A 21,925-nucleotide genomic window follows, 5' to 3' on the forward strand; every position below is an offset into this window, starting at 1 on the left:
CAGCAATAAAGAATGACACTGAGAGAAAGTTTTGCTACCAACAGCTTCCAGTAACTTTGAGACTAATATACACCATTTTCCAGGTATATTTTTTGAGATATTTAAGTGTTTGATGTGGTAGCATTGCTATTTTAGATTAACTCAGTAGTAACCATGTGGTTCTTTGCGTAGGAAATGGCGAAGTTTGAAGAGCCAGACATTCTTTTTAATATGCTCAATTGCCTGAAGATTCTCTGTCTACATGGAGAGTGTTTATACATTGCTAGAAAAGACCATCCTCAATTTTTAGCCTACATTCAGGATCATATGTTGATTGCAAGGTATGTCTTCCTAGCAGATTTTTGTTGCTGTTGTTGTTGTTTATATTTTAGGCTTTAGCTGTGAAAATCGAAGTTAGGACAAGATTTACCAACTCATTTGGGCCATTTCTCTTAGCCAGGACAGCCGAATCGCCTATGGGAATAACTTTTATTTCTTTTACTGAGTCTAATGTTTAAGTATGTCAACGTGAGGAATAGTAATTTTCTTTGCTAGACACTGTAGAAATAGAAAAAGCAAAATAAGGATTATTTGGTCATCAGTTGTTGGGTGGCTTAAGAGTATAGTGTCCCCTAGGAAAATGTCAACAGGTACTAAGTCACTATTTACATAGTATCATCTAGTACAATATTAATATGAAAGACTTACTCAATTTCTTACTTGAAATAAAACTGCTAATAGACATCAAAAATCTCTCCACATTTTTGTCTGATAAAGTATTTTTAAAGACTGCTGAAGTATTTTGAGAAAAATAATAAAATATTGCCCTGGATTTATATAGAGTTTTTCTTCCTGAGAAGACAATGACTTAAAATAACTGTTAGAGTCTTCCTAGAAGTAAGTCAGAAAAATATTATCCTCGTTTAAATGTAAGAGAATGAGGTGATGAGAAGAAAGAAGAGGTTGGCTTAGGTTAACTTGGTGACAAAACCGACTTGAGGCTCTATCTGTCTTTTCACTCATTTTGTTCCTTTGTTCATTCATTCATTAAACAGATATTATTTGCTATATATGTTATTATTCTAGGCACTTTGGGAATTTGCAATCTAGTTTGGAAGGGGGTGAATGCTATTTATACGGAAGGTGACCACATAATTTATTCTTCACATTGTTAACTTTTGAGAGTGAAGAAGGGGTGATCTTCATAATAACCTCAAATAATTAGTATAATGTAGACCAAGATCTTGGATAAACTAAGATACTTGGTCACCCTGTGTATACGTGAGTCATTGTCAATCCAAGGGATGTGTGATGGATGACTGTTTTGTATAGTTCGGAGGTGGGAGAGGTCATTTCTGGATTACTAGAGAAGGTCTCAGGAGCAGATACCATTGGGATGAGCATTGAGAGGATGATAAAATTTTAACAGGTGGACATTTGAGATGGGCAGAACATTTTGTTGAAAGTGAGAATGTCAAGAGTAAAGATGGCAGAGTTAGAAGGGAGGGACAAGAAGTAAGTAGGGCATACTTAGGTGATACCAAGGTTTTATTTTTTGCTGCGTGGGATGATCTTAGGGGGAGTAATGGAAAATGAAGTTAGAGAAGTAGGTTGGGGCCCAAGTGTAAAGGGCCTCAAAGAGAGGGACTTCACTTAATGATGTTTGGAGACCTATGGAAGATCTTGAAACAATAAACAGGGTCAGAGTTGTACTTTAATAGCATGAGTATGGAGAAAGAGAGACCCTTAGGGACCACCCACATTTAAGGGAGTGCAAAGAGCATGTTGCAAGGGCTTTGGGAATGTCAAGGTATAACACAGAACTTTCTTCTGAGAAGTTTATTAGAAAAGTAAGGGAGAGATCAGATATTTAGAGGGGAAAGGGAGTGGATGTCAAGGATTTTTAGGATAAAGATCTGAAAATATTTATGGTCAGTGCAAGGGATCAGAGAAAGGGGAGTAGCTGGTAGAACCAGGTCCTAGAAGGCAAGAATATGTGATCAAGAACGAAGGGTGGGTGGAAGAGAGGAAGGATGCTCTTTTCTTTGAAAGGAGATATATTTTGGGGAAAAGAGAAATGAAGTGTCAAGGGGAGCTCATTACTGAACCTTAAGAGTAGTGTGTCCTGATGTCTTTTCCTGAGAGGTAGGAGGATAGAGATTAGGTTGGGAGCTCAAGGAACATGGAAAAAAGTATGGAATAAGCTCACGGAGGAAAGCAGTAGGGTGTCGACAAGAAGTAATCGAAGAATGGCCAGCTTCAGCATCAAGCTGAACTTAGCTAGTACCAGTTTGTGGTGGACCAAGTTAGTAGGAATTAGTAGGACCAAGTTGTTCTGGGGTCTGAGAGTGGAGGGGCAATGTGGGTTTATTCAGGAGTAGGGATTTGTGATTTGATTATGGTGGAAGTCAGGGGGATGAGAAATTTTGGAGTGAGGAAATGGTTGACTCTGAGATCCAGTCTAACATGGGAGGCAAATGAAATCAGAAGAGGATTGATGTTTGGGAGAAGAGTATGGAAAGGAGGGAAAAGAAGTCTTAGTCACGATTGGGAATATTTTGGATGGGGACACTGTTCAACCCAGTACAGAAGCATAGAATGGGAAAAGTGGAGAGTCTCCAGAAGTTTCCTCATGATAAAATGGGAATTCTACAGGTGGAACGGGAGGAGCTGGTGGAAGGGTAGACCTGGCTGACCTGGATGTGGGGCAGAGTAGGACTGATCTGAACAGATGGATGACCAAGTCCAGGCAAAAACCATGAAGGAGTAGGGCTGGGAGTTAGGCAGAAGCTCTGTTCATTCCGTGGGAGTGGGACTCCCAACTTTTGTTGTTAAAGCAGCCTCTACAGGGGGTGCCAGGGTGGCTGAGTTGGTTGAGTGTCCAACTCTTGATTTCGGCTCAGGTCATGATCTCAGGGTCTTGAGATTGAGCCCCGAGTCTGGCTCCTCACTGAGCATAGAGCCTGCTTGACATTCTCTCTCTCTGTCCCTCTGCCCTTCCCCCCACTCTCTAAACAAACAAACAAGCAAACAAACAAACGCAGTCTCTCTAGGACATTTACCAAGGCCAAAGGGATTACTGGTGCTGTGGGATCTCTGGCTCAGCCTTTGGGCTACATAGCCCAGGTTTTTCCTCAAAGTACCACTCTGACACAAAAGCCATGATGAACAATGTAGGGATCTGGGGAAAAGGACACTATCTTCCTGATTTCTTCCTGATTTCAAACAAGGCTGTTGTAGAGAAATGGGAAAGCCATAGGGGACTGGTGAAATCCAGGCTTTTTTGTCACCGGGGCGGTTTTCTAGCAGTGCTGTGTGCGGTTTGCTTCCGTCAACTACCTTGATCAGCCTGGGTTTTGTGTTCACTCTTACGATAAGGAAGGGGAGGACCTTGACTGACAGCCCTGCTAGTTGGTGGAGAGGCTGTTCTTAATAGAAATAGAGTTGTTCTTTGCTAGAATAAAGAGGAAAGGCTGCTGGGCAGGCAAAGCTCTCCAGATATTCACTAAAAGAAAATTAAAAAAAAAATCACTCTTCACCCCACCATCTTAACAGAACTAATATCAATTTTGTATATTTTTAAGTCATTGCTCATTTATATATGGGAATTTCTAATATATAATTTTTATTTTTTATGTTAAAGTGTAGTATTAAGTGTTGTTTTTCTATGCTGTTACATAAAAGTAATTTCTTTAAAAAAAATGAACAGAACAGATTTAGGAAAGGTTTATCAGAAGCGGATGACTGTAATTTCACCAAAAGCATCCTTACCAGCTGCCTGTTAACTACATTTCCCATAAACTGAGGTAATTGTGTTTGTTTTCTAGAACAGTTATCGTAACTGTAACCACTTTGCTTACTGCTCCCTCAGCCTGTGGAGAGTCGTCAAATCCGAGTTCTCCCAACTATCTTCATTGGCGGTTCCTCTGCTTCTCCATGCTTTGTCACTTCCTCATGGTGCTGACATCTTCTGGACAATCATAAATGGCAATTTCAACAGCAAAGACTGGAAGATGAGGTTTGAAGCAGGTACCTCTGTATTAGCTTAAAAATTCTCTGGGGGGGTCACAAGGTAAACCAGATGTCCAGTCATGACGTCTCTTGTTGACCCTCCTTTCTTTTTAAATTTTCTTTTAAAGATTTTATTTATGTATTTATTTATTCATTTAGAGGGAGAGAGGGAGAGCATGCACGCAAGTGGGGAGACACGGGGAGGGAGAGAGAGAATCTTAAGCAGACTCTTACCTGAGCACAGAGCCTGATGCAAGGCTTGATCTCATGACCCTGAGATCATGACCTGAGCCAAAATCAAGAGTTGGACACTCAGCCAACTGAGCCACCCAGGTGGCCCTCCTCCTTTCTTTTTAAAGACTACTGCCTTCCTTGATGGTGTTCTTTAGTGGTTCGACTTAACTGAGCTTCCTTTATAATAGTATTTTGCTGAGTGGTCCTCAGGTAGGATGACCCTGTTCAGGTTTGCCTAGGATAGTCCTAGTTTATGCCTGTTGTCCAGGTGTATTTATTAATTGTCCGCTTGTTTACTCCCAAATGGATCCTGGCTTGAATGATAAATTATACAGTCAACATGACACAGATATTATGTAGTCAATATAATATATAATACGACATGATACAATAGGTTACTTGTATCAAAGTAACTGGGAATGTTCCTTAAACATGCAGATGGTTGGGCCCCATTCCTAGACCTACTGAATTAGAATCTTAGGGGGTAAGGCCAGGAATGGATGTTTTTAACAAGGTATCCAGGTAATTCAGTGAAGTTTGAGAATCTGCTGTTAGCCCCTTTCCACTGAAGTATCAGGGATGAAGTCTGGGGCCATGATTGGTATGATTTCCTGGTGCTTAGAATGGCAAGTTCTCAGAGGAATATGGTAAGGAAGGAACCTGGACATGTTCTCTTAGCCTCACATCGGCTGCCTTCACTGTCACCCCAATCTGCTAGGACTCTCATTCTTGGGAGCAGCAAGCAGGGCCCTCAATGCCATGGTGTGCCTTATCAGAATGGTTCTGTGTGTTTCAAAGTCTCCAAAATTTGGCAAAGAAATGGAAGTTCCATTACGTCAGTTAACTACTACACATTCACTAATATGTGGCCACCTCAAAGAGTTCTTACTTTTTAATGCCCCAGGAACCCCTGGGGCTGGTTTATAGGATAACAACTGATATTGCAGACAATTAGAGTAACATTTCCTGGCCCTGGGCCACCTGGTATTAGCAACATTTTACAACTATTTAAACACAAATAAAGCAGATGAATATTTATGCTCTTTCATTCCAGTTTAAGGATTAGATTTTTCTGAATCCCAGCTCTGATGATGTCACTTTTCCATTCAAAAAAGCATGGAGAATAAAGTTCAAAGTCCTTACACAGATAGTCAAAGCCTCTCCAGGTCTAACTGCGAGTGTTTGCAGCCTCATTTCCCGCTCTTCTTTCTGACATTCCTTCGCAACTTTCCCGTTGCTTCCTGCTTCCCTCACCCTTGTCTTGGCCACTCTGCTCTCCATCTGAAATCCTCTTCGCTTCAAGGTCCATTCACAGACCACCTCCACCCGATCCGCCTTCCAGTGCCACCAGTGAGTTCCACCTTTTTGGTTCCCTCAGTGGAAAATTATTTCTTTGTCCCTTGGTCTCCTTGGCATTTTATTTGCACCTCATCAGTGATATCTGTAGCTCTTTAGATTATGTTTCAGTTATAGCCGTACCTGTCTTATTTCTTTAGTCGACTTGACTTTTAAGCCAAGACTTGGGGATGATTCATATATTAGTGTGCGTAGGTTGCTCAGGTTGTAACAGAATACCACAGGCTGGGGGGCTTAAACAACAGACATTTATTTTTTCACAGTTCTGGATGCTGGGAAGTCTGAGATCAAGGTGCCAGGAACATATGGTTCCTTAGTGAGGGCGTTCTTTCTGTCTTGTAGATGACTGCTTCCTCTCTGTGTCCCCACATGGCAGAGAGAAAGTTAGAGAGCTCTGGTTCCCTTCCTCTTCTTATAAGGATACAAATCCCATCATGGGGGTCCTACCTCATGACTTCATTTAAACCTAATTATCTCCCAAAGGCCCCACCTCTGAATGCCATCACAATGGGGGTTAGGGCTTCAACATACGGATTTTGTGGGGGGGGAGAGGAACACAAACACGGAGTCCATAACAATTCATTTTTCCACTTACTTCCATCCTCCTTCAAGTATCTAGGGTAGTTTCTTAGTTTTATATACATATATATATATATATATATATATACACACACACACACATACATACATACACACACATATGTATATATGTATATGTATATACGTGTGTGTGTATACCTATATGTATATGTACATATACATATATATATTTGTGTATATATACATATATATCTTAAGTATATATTTTAAATATCTATAAATATATTTTTAAGTATATATTTTTAAAATAAGTGAATTGGTGAATAAGTGAAAATAAGTGAAATAGTATATGTACTAGGCACTATGGGACCAATAAAAGGAAGTATAAGAGCAGATGCCTGCTCTCAAGAAGATACTCATTTAATTGATGAAACCAAATATGAACATGTAGGAGGTTAAGAAATTAAAACTATAAATATAATTCAAGACCACAAAAGAAGATATGTCATATAGCTATATATGAGCATACAAATGTCTTACGTAAATGAACAGGATGTAAATGAGTAGTATTTTTGCAGGAGTTCATGGGACCGAAGGGCCACTCTAGGTCAGAGTAGACTTTTACAGAACAGGTAGAATTTCAGCAGCAGATTCTTTAAGGATGACAGAACATCAATAAGCAGAGAGGAACGGAAAGAATATTCTAGGTTGCTGGAATAGCTTAAGCGAAGTACTGAAATGTTTTATTTTCATGGCACTGTATTACTTCACTAGCTACTTTAACTTTTTATAAAGCCATGTTTTAAGAGTACCTGGAATCATTTAACATAGATTTGCAGAATAATTACAAATCCGTCTCTGACTGACTTACAGAGTTGGTTGGGGGATGGATGAAATAGGTGATGGGGATTAATGTGCACACCTGCCATGATGAACACTGAGTAATGTATGGAATTGTTGAATCACTATATTATACACATGAATCTAATATAACACTGCATGTTAACTATACTGGAATTAAAATAAAAAACTTAATTAGCGACACCTAGGTGGTTCAGTCAGTTAAGCATCTGCTTTCGGCTCAGGTCATAATCCCAGGGTCCTGGGATCCAGCCCTGAGTTGGGCTCCCTGCTCAGCAGGGAGTCTGCTCTTCCCTCTGCCCTTCTCCCTGCTCGTGCTCTTTCTCTCTCTCATTCACTCTCTGTCAAATAAATAAGTAAAATCTTTTTAAAAAATTTAATTATGGGATGCCTGGGTGGCTCAGTCAGTTAAGAATCTGCTTTTGGCTCAGGTCATGATCTCAAGGTCCTGGGATTGAGCCCCACATTGGGCTCCCTGCTTGGTGGGGAGTCTGCTTCTCTCTCTCCCTCCACCCATTCCCATGCTTGTGCTCTTTCTCTCGCTTGCTCTCTCTCTCAAATAAATAAAATCTTTAAAAAAAATTTAATAAAAAAAGAATTCCTATCAAGTAAGCATGCACCTATTGCATATAAAAAATATGTGGCTGCCCTAGCCCTAGGAAGTCTGTTTGTTGTCACTTCACATCATGACATACTAAGAGTGCAGTAGGGGGGTCCAGAATCTAAAGCCAGGTCTGGTGGGCACCTCCTGTCTCCCTGTGTGGTCCACAGAAGGGCCTATGGAATGGACAAAGAAATGAGCGTGGAGGCATTTTGAATAGTTTGAAGTGTGGTTTGAATTAAACAATGAGGAAGAACATAAAAAAAAAAGGCAACCCACTGTTAAATCAAGGCTGCCCAGCAGAAAAGTACTGCACTAGGTAGAAACGGTCTCTTTCACACAGATGAAATGGAACATTCAAGAAGGTGGCATTAGAATTTCCTTTTGGTTTCTCAAAACAGGGTGTGGGAGCCCCAGAGTTGACTTTTTCTTTGTGGGTTCAGTTCTTGTCTAAATAAGTGTCCTGTTTTTTTGTCCTCTGCCTTTTACACTGCAGTGGAAAAAGTGGCTGTAATTTGTAGATTTTTGGATATTCACTCAGTGACCAAAAACCACCTGCTGAAGTACTCCCTGGCACATGCTTTTTGCTGCTTTCTGACAGCTGTGGAGGACGTCAACCCAGCAGTGGCTACCAGGGCCGGTCTCCTGCTTGACACCATAAAGAGGCCAGCATTGCAGGTGACGTCCCTCCGATGTGTGTTGTCTGCTCCATGGATGGTGTTCTGCTCTGCTAAACACATACAGTACTGATGATGAGGATAGCAAGAACAGTGGGAACTTTTAAATGGGGAAAAACATCCAGAAACACACCTTATTAAAGACCTCTTGTTTTTATTTCTTAGTACTTTCTTTGCAGTCTTTGTCCATATGGTGATACCACTTTTGACAGAGACAGTAATTGTGTAACTCTTTCTGTGTGGCAGATTTTTGAACTAGGCTGGTTTATCTTATACTATTTAGCAGGCTCCTAGGCTGGGAGCTTTTGTCATTAGAGGCTAGATACTAAGAGAAATCATCTCTGTGATGAATTATAGTATAAATCAAAGCAAGACCTGAGAAGGCAAATATGCCTACCAAAATGAAAGTCAAAGGAACATGAAATATGAGACCTAGAGAGAGTTGCTTATTTATTTTATTTGGCACCTTTATTTTATAATTGAAGAAACCAAGTCTCGGAGAGATAATGTGACTCTCCAAAGGACACAGAGTGAGTTAGTGGAAGAACCGAGAGGCTAGAACCTCCAAAGTACTGATCTCCTGATTTCCCACATTGGCACCCTGTTTATTACTATATCATTATAGTTAAAACTAATAATAATGGCAAGAGCTAAAATTTGTCAAGCAGATACTGCCTGTCCAGGACAGTGTATTAAGTGTCTCATCATCCATTGTCTCATTTAATCCCCATGATAACCTTGTGGGTTCCCATTTTACAGATAGAGAAGCCAAGGGTTGGAAAGGGTAGGTGACTTTCCCAGGGTCACGTGGCTAGTACATGGCAGAGCAGACTCAGGTTCTGAGTCATAACGAAGTCCACGTTCTTAATTGTATCTGTGTCTATTCACTGCTTCCTGTAAAAGAGACCAAGAAGAAAGTGCAGGATCTGAGAAATTCAGTGGTTATCCTAACTGTGGACCTACACCCTCCCTTATAAAAATTCCCAATTGTCTTCTGGATGCTCCTTCTCTGTTGGTCTTAAGAAGACTAGGTAGTCTTCCAGCCCAGGGCCTGGGATGTAGGAGGACCTCAGTAGAGGAGAATTGAATGAGTTGATAGAATGCTTGGATGAATTATGGTTTTTAAGTTTCATTCAGTTTAGGAAAGGGGGAATGGTAAGCAGAGTCATATAATGGAGAAATGGATGCTCAATCTAGTCCAACTTAATTTTTTAAGATTCTGTGTGCCACTCACATTCCAAGAAGACAAAATGAGTTTATTTTCTTTTAGAACCATGGCATTTAGCATTGAAAGGGAATTAGAAAACCATATCGTGTATTCTAAAATGTAGCTTTGGAAGTATGCTTCTTTTAATAGAAACTACAGACGTTGAAAAAAGAAACTTGGTTTGAGAGCATTTGGATTAAGTGGTTATTAATGAATGCATCTGAAAACCAATAACATACATTTAGTTTAGATTTCTGAACTAAAATTCAAGATATATTGTACAATTGGGAGAAGTTCCTCTCCTGCATTTTATTTCTACCAAACTTGCAATCAAAGAAGATTTCAATTGGATTCTTCTACATTATATGTATGGATTGAGGAGGTTTTGTCTTGTTTCACTGACTTTGCTTAGTGTATTTGCTTTGAAGTAACTTAGATGTTTACTTCTGAATAAACTTTCTTCCCCCCTTTGCCCCAGGGTCTGTGTCTCTGTCTCGATTTCCAGTTCGATACTGTGGTTAAAGACAGACCCACAATACTGAGCAAACTTTTACTCCTGCATTTTCTTAAGCAAGATATTCCTGCCTTGAGCTGGGAGTTCTTTGTCAACAGATTTGAGACACTTTCTTTGGAAGCTCAGCTACATTTGGATTGTAACAAAGAATTTCCTTTTCCTACAAGTAAGCAAAACAAAGAACTTGCTTTAAACTATCTGCTAGGCAGACCATACTCTACATGTAGCTTAATTTCCCATTATGAAGGATGCTCTGACTTCATGAACTCAGTTTATTAAATATTTATTGAGTAACTCTGTAGTAATCCATAGATCAACTAGTTTCTGGCATTCCAAAAGCAAAACTCTTCACATTTCCTTGAGGACCTATGATAACCATTTGTGACTGTGTGTTCCTTAAATATGATTCAGTTCTCATGTTTACAGTGTTTGTGAGCAATTTTGTGAGATATATCTGCACCTTGCAAATTCATACTTGCATGCTTATGACCTACAGCTCTAAATAGATGGGAAAAGTGGGTCACTCAACTATGTATTCAGTGATAATAAAAAAAATTAGACCTGTAATCTTACAGTCTAAGCAGAAAAATCATAGGCAATAGTCATGATAGGCAGTAGTCACAACTTTTTATATAAGACTCACCATGAATGAGAGGTGAATGATTCATGTGTCCACGAAAGATGTATTTTAATCCTGAAAATATGCACAGATGGATTATTTCAAACTCGCTGTGCTACATAGTCCATTAAAGAAAATAATGTCTGATTCCTTTTGCAAAGCTATCACTGCTGTAAGGACCAATGTCGCTAACCTCAGTGACGCAGCACTGTGGAAGATCAAGAGGGCTCGTTTTGCAAGGAACCGCCAGAAGAGTGTGCGTTCTCTGAGAGACAGCGTGAAGGGGCCCGTGGAATCCAAGAGGGCACTCTCCCTCCCTGAGACCTTGACCTCCAAAATTCGTTGAGTATCTTCTTCCCTCCTTCCTTTAAATCTGTTTAATGTCTTTCTGAGGCTGCCTTGTCTTGTTGAATGTTCATAGAGAGTAGCATATTTAGCCAACTGAGCTCCTTCAGTAGGTTTGGGCTTCACATTCCCTAGAGGGTCACCCCACGAATGTCAGTGCTCTGGGGGGGCTTTTTCCAGTTTGTGGGTGAAGCAAAGCCTTGGTCCAGCAATAGATTGTTTTGCAATGCAGAAGGCAGCAAATCCACTGATGCTTGGCCAGAAACGTAGAAGCAGCATCTGCTCCCGAGTCCTAGGATAGGAAGGTGTGCACCACCAACCTTGTAACCTAAGAGCTTCCTGAAGAAGACTGGGACAGGTCAGACCCATGGCAGCTGAGGTGGTAGAGTGGAAGTTTGGAGTGCATTTGCTTTTCATGTACGATGGAGACAGCCAAACAAGCTCCCAGACAAACCAAAAATAATGGTTGCTTTTGAAAAGGAAAAACCAGGCTGAGGAGAAGTTGAATTTCTGTGCAGCTTCACCGGATAATTTATAAATAAACATAAACTTCATCGCCAATTTTAAAAAAGACCATATATACTTGTTTTGTAAAGGTCTTTCTTTGTATTGCACTTTGAAAGAGAACACAATTTTCCCTAAATTACCAGATGACTAAATGAACTCTAATGATTAGCAATGGCTCGTGAATGACAAATAATTAAAAATTCATAACTAAATCACCATACTAGTGAATGAGTATATTTAAATATGATACTAACTTTTGTAAAATTTATCTAGTGATTTAATTTTTAAATAACTGCTGTGAAATTCATAACATAACACCCTAAAACATACTTCTTATCCTGTTGGAAGTGGAAAGTTTTGCTTTTTTCATTGACATTTATTAAAAGACAGCCTTAATATAACATAATCATTTTTAATCACAAATATGATTTGATTTTTTTAAATCGCATTTTTCCCTATTTTATGATAAGCAATGAAAATGTGGTATTGTGAACTTTGGAAGAAGTCAATGAAAGCCCTTCAAGCAATCAATAGCTCAGTTTTTCAGGGAGCAAAGATTATAGCAGGTGGCCATTTAAGAATAACCTGTAGGAGCCTAGGCCCCAGGGAAGACTGAATCAGATCTTAGAAACCAATATCTAGATTAAATAAATTACCATTTCTATGAATTTCCCAGCTCTTTTATAACTTAACCAGCCACTTTGGGATATCAAGTTTACTTATTGTTCCTTCTTGTTAATTGATTCACATGACAATTTTGAAGATTAAGAATTGAAATAACACTGAAGGATGTTCTTGAGATTCACATAAAAACCACAAAGCTTTTGTGATGCAAACATCTTTTGTGCCATGTTACTTACAAGGAGGAAAACTAAACTTAAACCTGCCCCTACTATCCAATGAGTTAGCACTGAGTGTATTTTCTAGGCTCAAGTTGTTTTTAATGCTTATTTAAATAGAGTTGTTGTTGATTTTTAAGCTATGAGGTTGACCAGGCATGAGCAGTCTGCTCCAGCTCTCGGTGGGACACCCGAACAGACACCAGGTGGGTACTTCTGACGTGGAAGGGCTGTGTGCAAGTGTCTATCCCAGGTGGACAAGGTAAAGAATGCAGTGTCTCTAACTGGACCAGAGTGCTATATTTAGGATTTGCAAACTTGAAGGGTCTTACCCCAGGTGCTCAGGCGTTTGAGCCCCTGACCTAGCAATTCTTTCGATCTTAATATGGGCAGATGACTTTTGATCCCATTAACTTTTGGTCCAGTAAGAGGTATCATGTTACCTGAATATGCACTTTTCCCCAGAGAGCCAATATGACTAGATCTATACATAGTACTTATATCTGTATGTGTATTTACACATAGAAATATTATGTTCATATATATCCGCTATAGGAAAAACATACATTTCATTGACATTTTCAAAGGTTATACATTTGAGCCACCGTCATTCACTCATCCCCGTAGCCATTCTTGATTCTTTGCAACTCTATATGCATTTCTGTCTCTCAGAGAAAGGAGGATTTCGATTGCTTGGAGGACCATAGGATCATATTCGACTCGGTACAGTGTAACTACCGTTTGATGTCCCATGAGAGAATGTAGTTTATCAGGAAGGATCCTAAGGGTTGAAGGGACACTGGCAAGGTTATTACAGCCCAAATGTTATCTGCACAAATGGTGCTGTGTGAAGGGTCTGAATAGCTGTTTGTCAAAAACAAACTTGGTAACTGCCACCTGTGTATCATGCTATAGAACATTTGGTTTTTCATCTAAGAAGAGTTTTAAAAATGGCCTCAGAAGGAGAATTTCAAATAAGGAGGCTTGCAAGGCCATGTATGCTAAGTGTTACAAACATGACACCAGAAAGAGGCAGTTTGGGGTGGGAGTGGGGGGGGAGAGAGAGCCCCAAAGATTATGAATGCCAATGGCAGGTGTTGGTCAGAATGTATTTTCTCTTTTAAAATTGTCGAGAAGGAAGGAATAGCAAACCCTTGGCCAAGGCCCCCTGCCTTGTTTTCTGCATCACTCGGGCCTCAACTGTACTGGGATTTAAAAAAGAGTAAAAGTAAGAACTTCTGATCCTGAGCTCCATTACAATGTGAAATCCATCCAGGTCCCCTTCAGTGAAGTCTTTTTGAGATGAATCTTAAGCAATTTCATAAATTATTTTTATTTTACCCCGTCTTTTCTTTTTTTCTTAAGGCTTAGTTGAATTAATTATTCAATTAAAGTCTTTAATCATTCTTATTACCCATTTTCACAATCCAAAAGAGTCCTCTCACATCTCTTTGGGAAAATGGATACATATGTTTCCTGATGTTAAAAAAAAAAAGCTTTTAGGCTCTACTTGTCCCACCAAAAGTGACCAGATGGAAACGGGGCAGATAATAGCATTGTTTATATTAAATATAACGCTAAAGCTTCTGGAAAGATAATTTACACAACACCACTATAATAAAAACTTGCTTAGATTTGGAAACAGCTGGCTAAGCTTATAAGGCCCTTTCGAACTAGTTTCTCATTTTTGCATTGTTATTTACTAGACAGTATATTTTTTAACTTGTGAACAAAGACATGCCAGGATAATCCTAAGATTGTACAGGATGGCATGGAAGCTGAAGGACTTGCTATTTACCGAACATACTTTTTTTTGGTGCAAGTCTTGAGCTTCTCTGTGCAAGACCTCTTATTGATTGGGCCCCAAATAAAGCCTATGCCCTGTAATTATGCCACAAGAGTTCATTTTAATTGCTGTTTAGGCTGAGCTTTTTTTGGCATTGGATTTACAATGGCTGGCTTTCTGATCTTAGCTTTTGCATATTACTACAGCAAATTTTGCATCAGAAATACACTTGTAGAGAAGGTATATTCCACAAGGCTAGGGAAGAGCTGCATTCCTTTATGACTTTCATGAGTCAGATCAAAGACCTTTGCTCATGTGAATGAAATTCATAGGAAATTATAGCTGGAATATTGGAGATATGTTAACATTCTCATTTTACAGAAGAGGAAACTGAAGTTCCCAGAAAGGAACATGTTTCACAAGCTTGTTGGTGACAGATCTGGGTCTCAAGCCCAGGCATCTTGATCTCTTATGCAAGACATGAGTGGTGAATGCCAATAAGAGCTCAGCATCTTTATTTAATCCTAATTGATGAAATAGACAGTTTCACCTGCTAATTTGAAATTGGTCTAATTATAATTATTTATAAGGTATCTTTTCACCAATTTTCTGAAAACTAGGAATTATGTTTGGTGATTCAGAATACCTGTTGAATATTAATTGAGTATAAAATAGCAGTTTTGATAGGTTTTCATAGCACAACACTGAAAAACTGGTATCCACCCCACGTGGTCACAGGGAACTTAATTGTATCTTGTTCCTCATCCCCTGGAATGAATAATTAAACAATGGTAGGTGTATAATAATAAGAATAACAACACTTCATGTATGTGTAGTACCTCTCTATCTATTAAGAATATTTTTAATACAAATAATCTAATTTTGATTTCACAATGACTCTGGATATATGTAAAGTATTATTATGATTTTTTTTTTGCTTTACATATGGACAGGAAAACTGAGGTCCTGAGGGATTAATTAATTCTGCTTAGATAATTTGCTCAAGATCACTTATAACTAACTAGTTGGGGACTAATGCTTGAGTCCAGCAGACTTGATTTCCACTATAACTACCTCTTGATGCATTGGTATTAGGGGGTTCCTGCCCTGTGGCACATGAAGACACCAGTCTGGTTATAGAGCTAACCTGGGCATTCATGTCTGCTATAGTGTGCCTTAAGGTCATGAGCATCCACACCAAGAGACTTCCCATTTAAGACCCACAGGTTGATCTAGAAGTGTCCTAATCCCTAAAGCAACATGGATACCCTCAATTCTACTCCAGCCTGCAGAGAAATCTTGAGATCTCTTGGTCTGAATTTATATCAAGAGAAGGTGTCCAGTGCTGGGGAGCACTGGTAAAACTTTCTTGTATGGCCCTCTCCCACCACCCCCTCACCCCCTATTAGTGTCCCAGCATAAAACCCCAAATTACTTCTCTTTGGGTCTCTCTTTCTTTCTAGAGGTGGTTAACAACTCACATCCTTCACTAATTTGCACCAATGCCCGTTGATCATTAAGACCCCGTAACTCAAAGAGAACAGTTATTTTAATAGGAGTGCCCTTGTTGGAAAGAATAGTTTCGGGAAATGGCAGTTTCTATTGAATTAACATTTACTGGGCACCTTCAATACTAGGAAATATGAAGAATGCAAAGATACATCGGAGATTTTTATATTCTCCACTTGCTTATATATAGTCAAGGAAGGAAAATAAAGCATGAACAGAGGTAAACTCTCATCTCAAGTGAATGCGCCAGTGCCACGGGATGGTTCCCATCAGGTGCAGCGGGAGGAGAGTGGGGGCAACAGAGACAGTCTGGTGGAGAGGCGGCTTTCCAGCCAGGCCTTGACTGGTGCATAGGATGGAAAGGCCTGGATGTGAGATAGGAAGAGGCGAAGGCAGGGCTGGGGAACATAGGACAGTATGGAGGTAGTCACTGGCCCCAACTTTGCAGCCCTTTTGCTGTGTGCACACACAACGCGCCTGCTGTGAAGTTGGGTTAATGGGCTAGGGAGATCAGTGAGGTGGTGTCATTAGAACTAGCAACGTAAGGCAAACTCATTTATAGTGCTTGGTCATTGGCTTCTCTGGAACAAATGCAGAGGAAGCTCATGGAAAGGGTGCTTCCTCCCTCTACCTGATTGTCACTTGTTGGTTTGACAGAGGGCTCAGGGAGTCAGCTTATGCAGAGGAATATTCCCTATTTCCTTGCTGTTTGGGGACCTCATCACTTTTTCCTCCTGTGTAGAAGAAATATTTACCTGAGATATTTATTTGAATTCAGTGTACTTAGACACTTATGAATAATAAGCATTAAGTATATGTCAGACACTGCCCCACATTCCGTGAGGGATATAAAAATGGGTAAAACATAGCACTCACCTTCAAGGAGCCTTTGTTCTCCTAGGGGAAATCGGCAAGTGAGTAAATAAATTCTGCCTTGCAATTTGCCCCATTTTAGGAAACGGTAAAGGAAATTTTCCTCTATTCTTCCCTCCCGTCCTTCCTCTCTTCATGTCTTTGGGGATTTGCAGTAGTTAGAGATCACACCCAGTTGCTGAGAGGAGGGTGGGCATAGGTAGGAAGAATGGCTTCTGAGAACCAGATTCACAGGATGAGATTGGCTGGGGTGGGGGTGCTGGGAAGATGTATCACCCTGAGCAAGACACAAAGGTGGGAAAGTGTTAGCTATGTTCTGAGAGCTAAGAGTAGCCCAGCTTGTAAGAATGTTGAGCATCTGGGGTAGAATAATAAGAGAAAAGTCTGGAAAAGCAGATCCTGATCCTGCCTGGTTTCCAATCATCCAATAAATAAAATCGTATGACACTTTGGAGTTTCAATCAGTTGTACCACCCTGTGGACAGATTGTGATGGACCCATTCCATGATTAAGTTAGGGTAGGAATCACTCTGCCTCATGATTCTAAAGATGCTTACAGTTTTCTTTAGAGAAATGATAAAATCAAAAATTTTAACAAGTTAAATATCTGTGGTTAAAACATAGAGGAATTTCATAGGCTAGAATTCAAAAGTGTTTTAATTGTCACATCTTAGAGAAAATATCATAGGCATTCAGTTTTAAAATGGAAATTTCATACCCTTTGTAGATAACTAAAACAGTAATATTGTCTTTATTAATAAAGAAAATTCTCATTTTTCTAAGCTATTTTTTCTTAGGGATTTGAAAGAAAGAAAATAGACAAGGCATAGACTTGCAAAGCCCACAACTAGAGGAGTAAATTTTTGGAATGAAGTTGTTTTTCACTTTATGCAAAAGGTCTCATCAGCTAGTTCTTTTTTTTCAGTACATTTAATGTTTTGTTAACGATCACTCATTATTGCCCATTCAGGGAAAACAAAGAAAGGAACAGCAAACTTAAAGCTAAAACACTGAAGATCAGCGAAGATGTATTTCAAATGAAAATCGGGCATTCGTGAAATGGTACTTAATCATTAGGAAACTATGATTTGATGGGAAAAGTTAGGTTACACGCTTTATTTTATTATTTTTTTTGAGAGTGGAGGGCAAACAGAGGGAGAGAGAGAGAGAATCTCAAGTAGGCTCCACGCTCAGTGCAGAGCCTGATGCAGGACTCAATCTCAGGACACTGAGGTTATGACCTGAGCCGAAATCAAGAGTCGGATGCTTAGCTGACTGAGCCACCTAGATGCCCCAGGTTATACACTTTTAAAATGAACATCTACTTGCATTGGGAAGAGGAATTTTGAAATATTTAAAGATGAAGTCTGATGATTTTATTTTCTAGACCTGAACTAGGATAGAATGAAATGGGGAGCCAGTGTCTTAGTTGGGCCTTGTTTGGAGCTCCCTTTGTCCTGTATTGAGGCCCCCAGATTCTCTGGGCTATAAAATAAAGGTGCAGCTCTTTCCCAAATGCTCCCCATTTTTAACATGGGGACTTTGGAGTCGAGCCAGTCTGAACTTGGAGGTGGTTGAGCAGGATGCTGCTGCAAAGTGTGTTAAACCTTGCCCCCCAGAGCGGAAACAATTTGAGGAACGAAGCTATGTTGTAACAGCCGTCCCTTGCTGCTACAGTATCTTTGAATCCTGCAAGGAGCCTGCATTCTCACACGTGTCCCATTCTTGGCCCAGGCTTGCCCAAAGCAATAACTCCTTCTAGTTGTAATATTCTGGAGAAGAAAGAAATCAAGAATAAATATTTCTCAGTGCTGGAAAGATCGTTCTTTAAACTGTTTTTTAGTTTTATTTTATGAGAATTTACGTAGCTATTGCTTTTAGCCTGATCTTCTATTCCAAACATTTAATTTAATTATAATATACAGCAGTGCTTCACATTTCTGGCCTCTTGGTGAAATAGGGTGTTCCACATAAATTGACTTTTCTCCTGGTGGCTGATGCATGCCTCATAAGTGACGATATTAACAATTTAGTGATCACTGTCATCGATGCATGTAAGACACTGTAATAAACAAGTCCTTAGGTTTTATTTGAATGATTTTGGGTGAAAGCTTCTCTAGAGTACATTGCACACATTTACTCTTCACACACAGACTCCAGGAGACAGAAAATGTTAATGTCCTAGCATCATATTGAAATTTATTGGACGGCTTCCCCTAAATGAGAGACTGTTAGACTTAGTTGACTCTGTTGCTCTTCACCCACGGTCAGTGATCCCTTCTGAGTATATCACTTTTGAACAGACGAACATTATTCTGAGCATCTGGGGTGAACTAGACAGCCGAGCTGGTTACCTCACATGCCATTTGAAACTAGTAAGTTCTGAATTTGACATTACTTTCATGCCACTGCTCCAGAGTTGCCCTTGAGACAGCTAATTTCCACAGTCCCCTAGAAGCATTTCTTCTATCCCGCTTCTCTTGGCTTTGTCCTGAAAGATTGGGATTTTGCCAAATTAGTTGAGTTAATGGATATAAATTACTACGTATCTCCTTCTCGTATCCTTCATGCCATAATTATATGACATTATATGATACAGGCTATGACATGATCACGGTTTGGTTTATAATGATTGGTAAGCAAAGCCTGCCATTTTGTAGCAGAAATTTTCCTTGCAGGGTGAGAGATGAGAACCCTGGGTCATCTAAGCCACCAGGCAAAAACCTTGCTTTCCATTTAGAAATGCTGATGTTGCTTGTCCAAGAAGGGACAAGGATGCAAAGGGTATTTTGAATAAGCCCCCAAACATAAACATAGAAGAGCAAATCTCACCCTTCTTTCACCAAAAGTCCTAAACTAAACCAGATCAGAAGAAGCAGAAAAACAAGCAGAGACAAGGTATAGTTTCTGACTTTGACAAATAACGGAAAGTCAAAGTCAGGGAGCTGCTCCAATATAATTATTTGTTAGGTTACGAGTAAGTCAAGGGCTAAGGTATTTTTTTTCTTTCCATGTAAACTTTCAGCTCACCTTCATGTGGTATTTTTCTGTTTTTTAAAAGCTCATGCTTCTTTCTTTCTGTCTGTCCCCTCCCTTACATGTTTCTCACTACATACAGCAGGACTTAATGATTTGCTATTTATGATTTTGACTATATCCTTCATAGAGTACCCACTGCTAATATCTCAGGATTTGGAAAAGAAAATTTCACATTTTTTTTTCCACCAGCTGATTTATGAACATAACCGAATTGAGATAATAATTTTTTTTAAGATTTTATTTATTTATTTGAGAGAAGAGAGAGCGAGCAAGAGCACAAGCAGGGGGAGCGGCAGGCAGAGGGAGAGGGAGAAGCAGACTCCCCACTGAGTGGGGAGCCTGGTGCGGGGCTCGATCCCAGGACCCCGGGATCATGACCTGAGCCGAAGGCAGACACTTAACCGACTGAGCCACCCGGGTGCCCCCAAATTGAGATAATAATTTAAGCAAAAGAACTCAGTAGATGCTTTTGTGCTCAGTGGATGTTAGAATATTATTTTTTATGGTTATTTTTATGTGCTTATTTGACAAAGCTGGAAGAGAAACTTCTCTTTATCATTGAGGATAAAACTTTGCCAAGATATTTAAAAAATGGCAAAATACAGTTTATTTAGGTATTTTTCTTGCCGTTCAAAGAGAACCTTGCTTTGTAGTGCCTTATTTTTATTTCTATTCCCTTATTCCTCCAAAATTACCTGGTTGTTGATGAACACAATAACTTTCACCCCTGGACTAATGCTTTGTTGAATAGGCCATATTTTGCCTTTACGTTGGTCCAGAACAGACCCTTTAAATATTTAGTGGAAGCAGAAGCCATGGTGCTTTATCAATAAGTGAGATTTCCTTGTGAACGTCCTTGTGAGGGAGCCACCCAGTGATGGCCTTTCTTGTACTGACAGGACAACAATCTCCTGAGAATGACAACACCATCAAGGACCTGCTCCCAGAAGATGCTGGGATCGACCACCAGACTGTGCACCAGCTGATTACAGTGCTCATGAAGTTCATGGCCAAGGACGAGAGCAGCGCTGAGTCGGACATCAGCAGCGCGAAGGCCTTCAACACGGTCAAGCGGCACCTGTACGTCTTACTCGGCTATGACCAACAGGAAGGCTGTTTCATGATCGCACCTCAAAAAATGCGCCTGTCAACTTGCTTTAATGCATTTATTGCAGGAATTGCCCAAGTAAGTGTAAGCTTTCAGGAGTCATACCGTTAAGGTTTTAGTAGAAGCAAGTCATTAAATTCCATTTAGCCAACATTGGATCTGTGTAGAGGTTTGTGCAAGTGGCTTTATTAGGCAGGAGTATGTGGAAGGGAGTATAAGATGAGTAAGACTAATAGGGAGTATAGGATTTTTGGGGTAGGAGGTGGGAGTAAAATATACCTAACATAAAGTTTACCATTTTAACCATTTTTAAGTATGTAATTCAGTGGCATTAAATATATCCACATTATTATGTAATCGGAACCATTTTCCATCTCTAGAACTTTTTCATTATCCTAAACTGAAACTCTATCCACTAAACAATAAGGGAGTGTAGAATTTTTGCTTATGGGTTTTTAAAAAAATCTCTTATCCTTTTTGACTTCAAGTGGAGAGTTGAGTTAATTGTACAACTTTCTTCCTGTCACATTATCATCATTGGCTTTTTCCATGTTTGTCTGCTACTCCCAACTACTGTAGTTTATACCGTGGTGTACATTTACCATGCTTTAACTATCCATTGCCCCAGTGATGAACACTCATATTGCTTGCTCCCAGCTTCTTACCACTCCAGACAGCTCAGCAATGAACATCCTGCATATGCACTTTATCCACCACTATGAGAATTCCTTTGAGATATGTATGCAAGAGCAGAATTAATGGATTATTGGGTTTCTGTATGCTTAACTTGACCAGCGCTACGCCAGTCTGTAAAGGGTGTAGAACTTGGGGCTACAGAGAAATTGATGTGAATTTCAACTCTGCCACTGTTATTATCTGTTGTGGCCTTAAGTATCCTCTGCTTCTTTGCTCACTGGTAACAGATTTTTGTTTTGAAAGATTAGAGACAACATATTGCTGAGCACTTAATCAGTGCCTGTCTCATGGGAGGAGCTCAGTGATGGTCACTGTTACCAATTTGCTGAAATAGATTGTAATATAATGAACACAGATAAGCAAAGTAGGAGCAGTATATACATCGTAGTCTTTTTTTTTTTTTAAGATTTTATTTATTTATTTGACAGAGAGAGAGAGACACAGCGAGAGAGGGAACATAAGCAGGGGGAGTGGGAGAGGGAGAAGCAGGCTTCCCGCGGAGCAGGGAGCCCGATGTGGGGCTCGATCCCAGGACCCTGGGACCATGACCCGAGCCGAAGGCAGACGCTAATGACTGAGCCACCCAGGCGCCCCTGCATAGTAGTCTTTTGCTGATGCTGGTAA

The 21,925-nt window shown here is 39.9% G+C and overlaps 1 protein-coding gene across 14 annotated transcripts in view; it reads left to right on the forward strand.

Annotated features, from left to right (window-relative positions):
* The window catches only part of UNC79 (unc-79 homolog, NALCN channel complex subunit), a 237,325-nt gene that overhangs the window by 128,663 nt on the left and 86,737 nt on the right, over window positions 1–21,925 (forward strand). For 11 of the 14 annotated variants that reach the window (XM_032405836.1, XM_032405840.1, XM_032405835.1 and 8 more), the window contains 8 exons: window positions 4–83; window positions 172–320; window positions 3,851–4,008; window positions 8,079–8,260; window positions 9,945–10,146; window positions 10,761–10,940; window positions 12,431–12,496; window positions 20,397–20,683. In XM_032405836.1, coding sequence (XP_032261727.1) covers window positions 4–83; window positions 172–320; window positions 3,851–4,008; window positions 8,079–8,260; window positions 9,945–10,146; window positions 10,761–10,940; window positions 12,431–12,496; window positions 20,397–20,683 — 1,304 coding nt within the window. The remainder of the gene's footprint in view (window positions 1–3; window positions 84–171; window positions 321–3,850; window positions 4,009–8,078; window positions 8,261–9,944; window positions 10,147–10,760; window positions 10,941–12,430; window positions 12,497–20,396; window positions 20,684–21,925) is intronic. The other 3 variants (XM_032405838.1, XM_032405846.1, XM_032405848.1) reach the window with 1 other exon arrangement.

This window comes from Phoca vitulina, unplaced genomic scaffold (assembly GCF_004348235.1).
Source record: "Phoca vitulina isolate PV1807 unplaced genomic scaffold, GSC_HSeal_1.0 scaffold7, whole genome shotgun sequence".
NCBI lineage: Eukaryota > Metazoa > Chordata > Mammalia > Carnivora > Phocidae > Phoca > Phoca vitulina.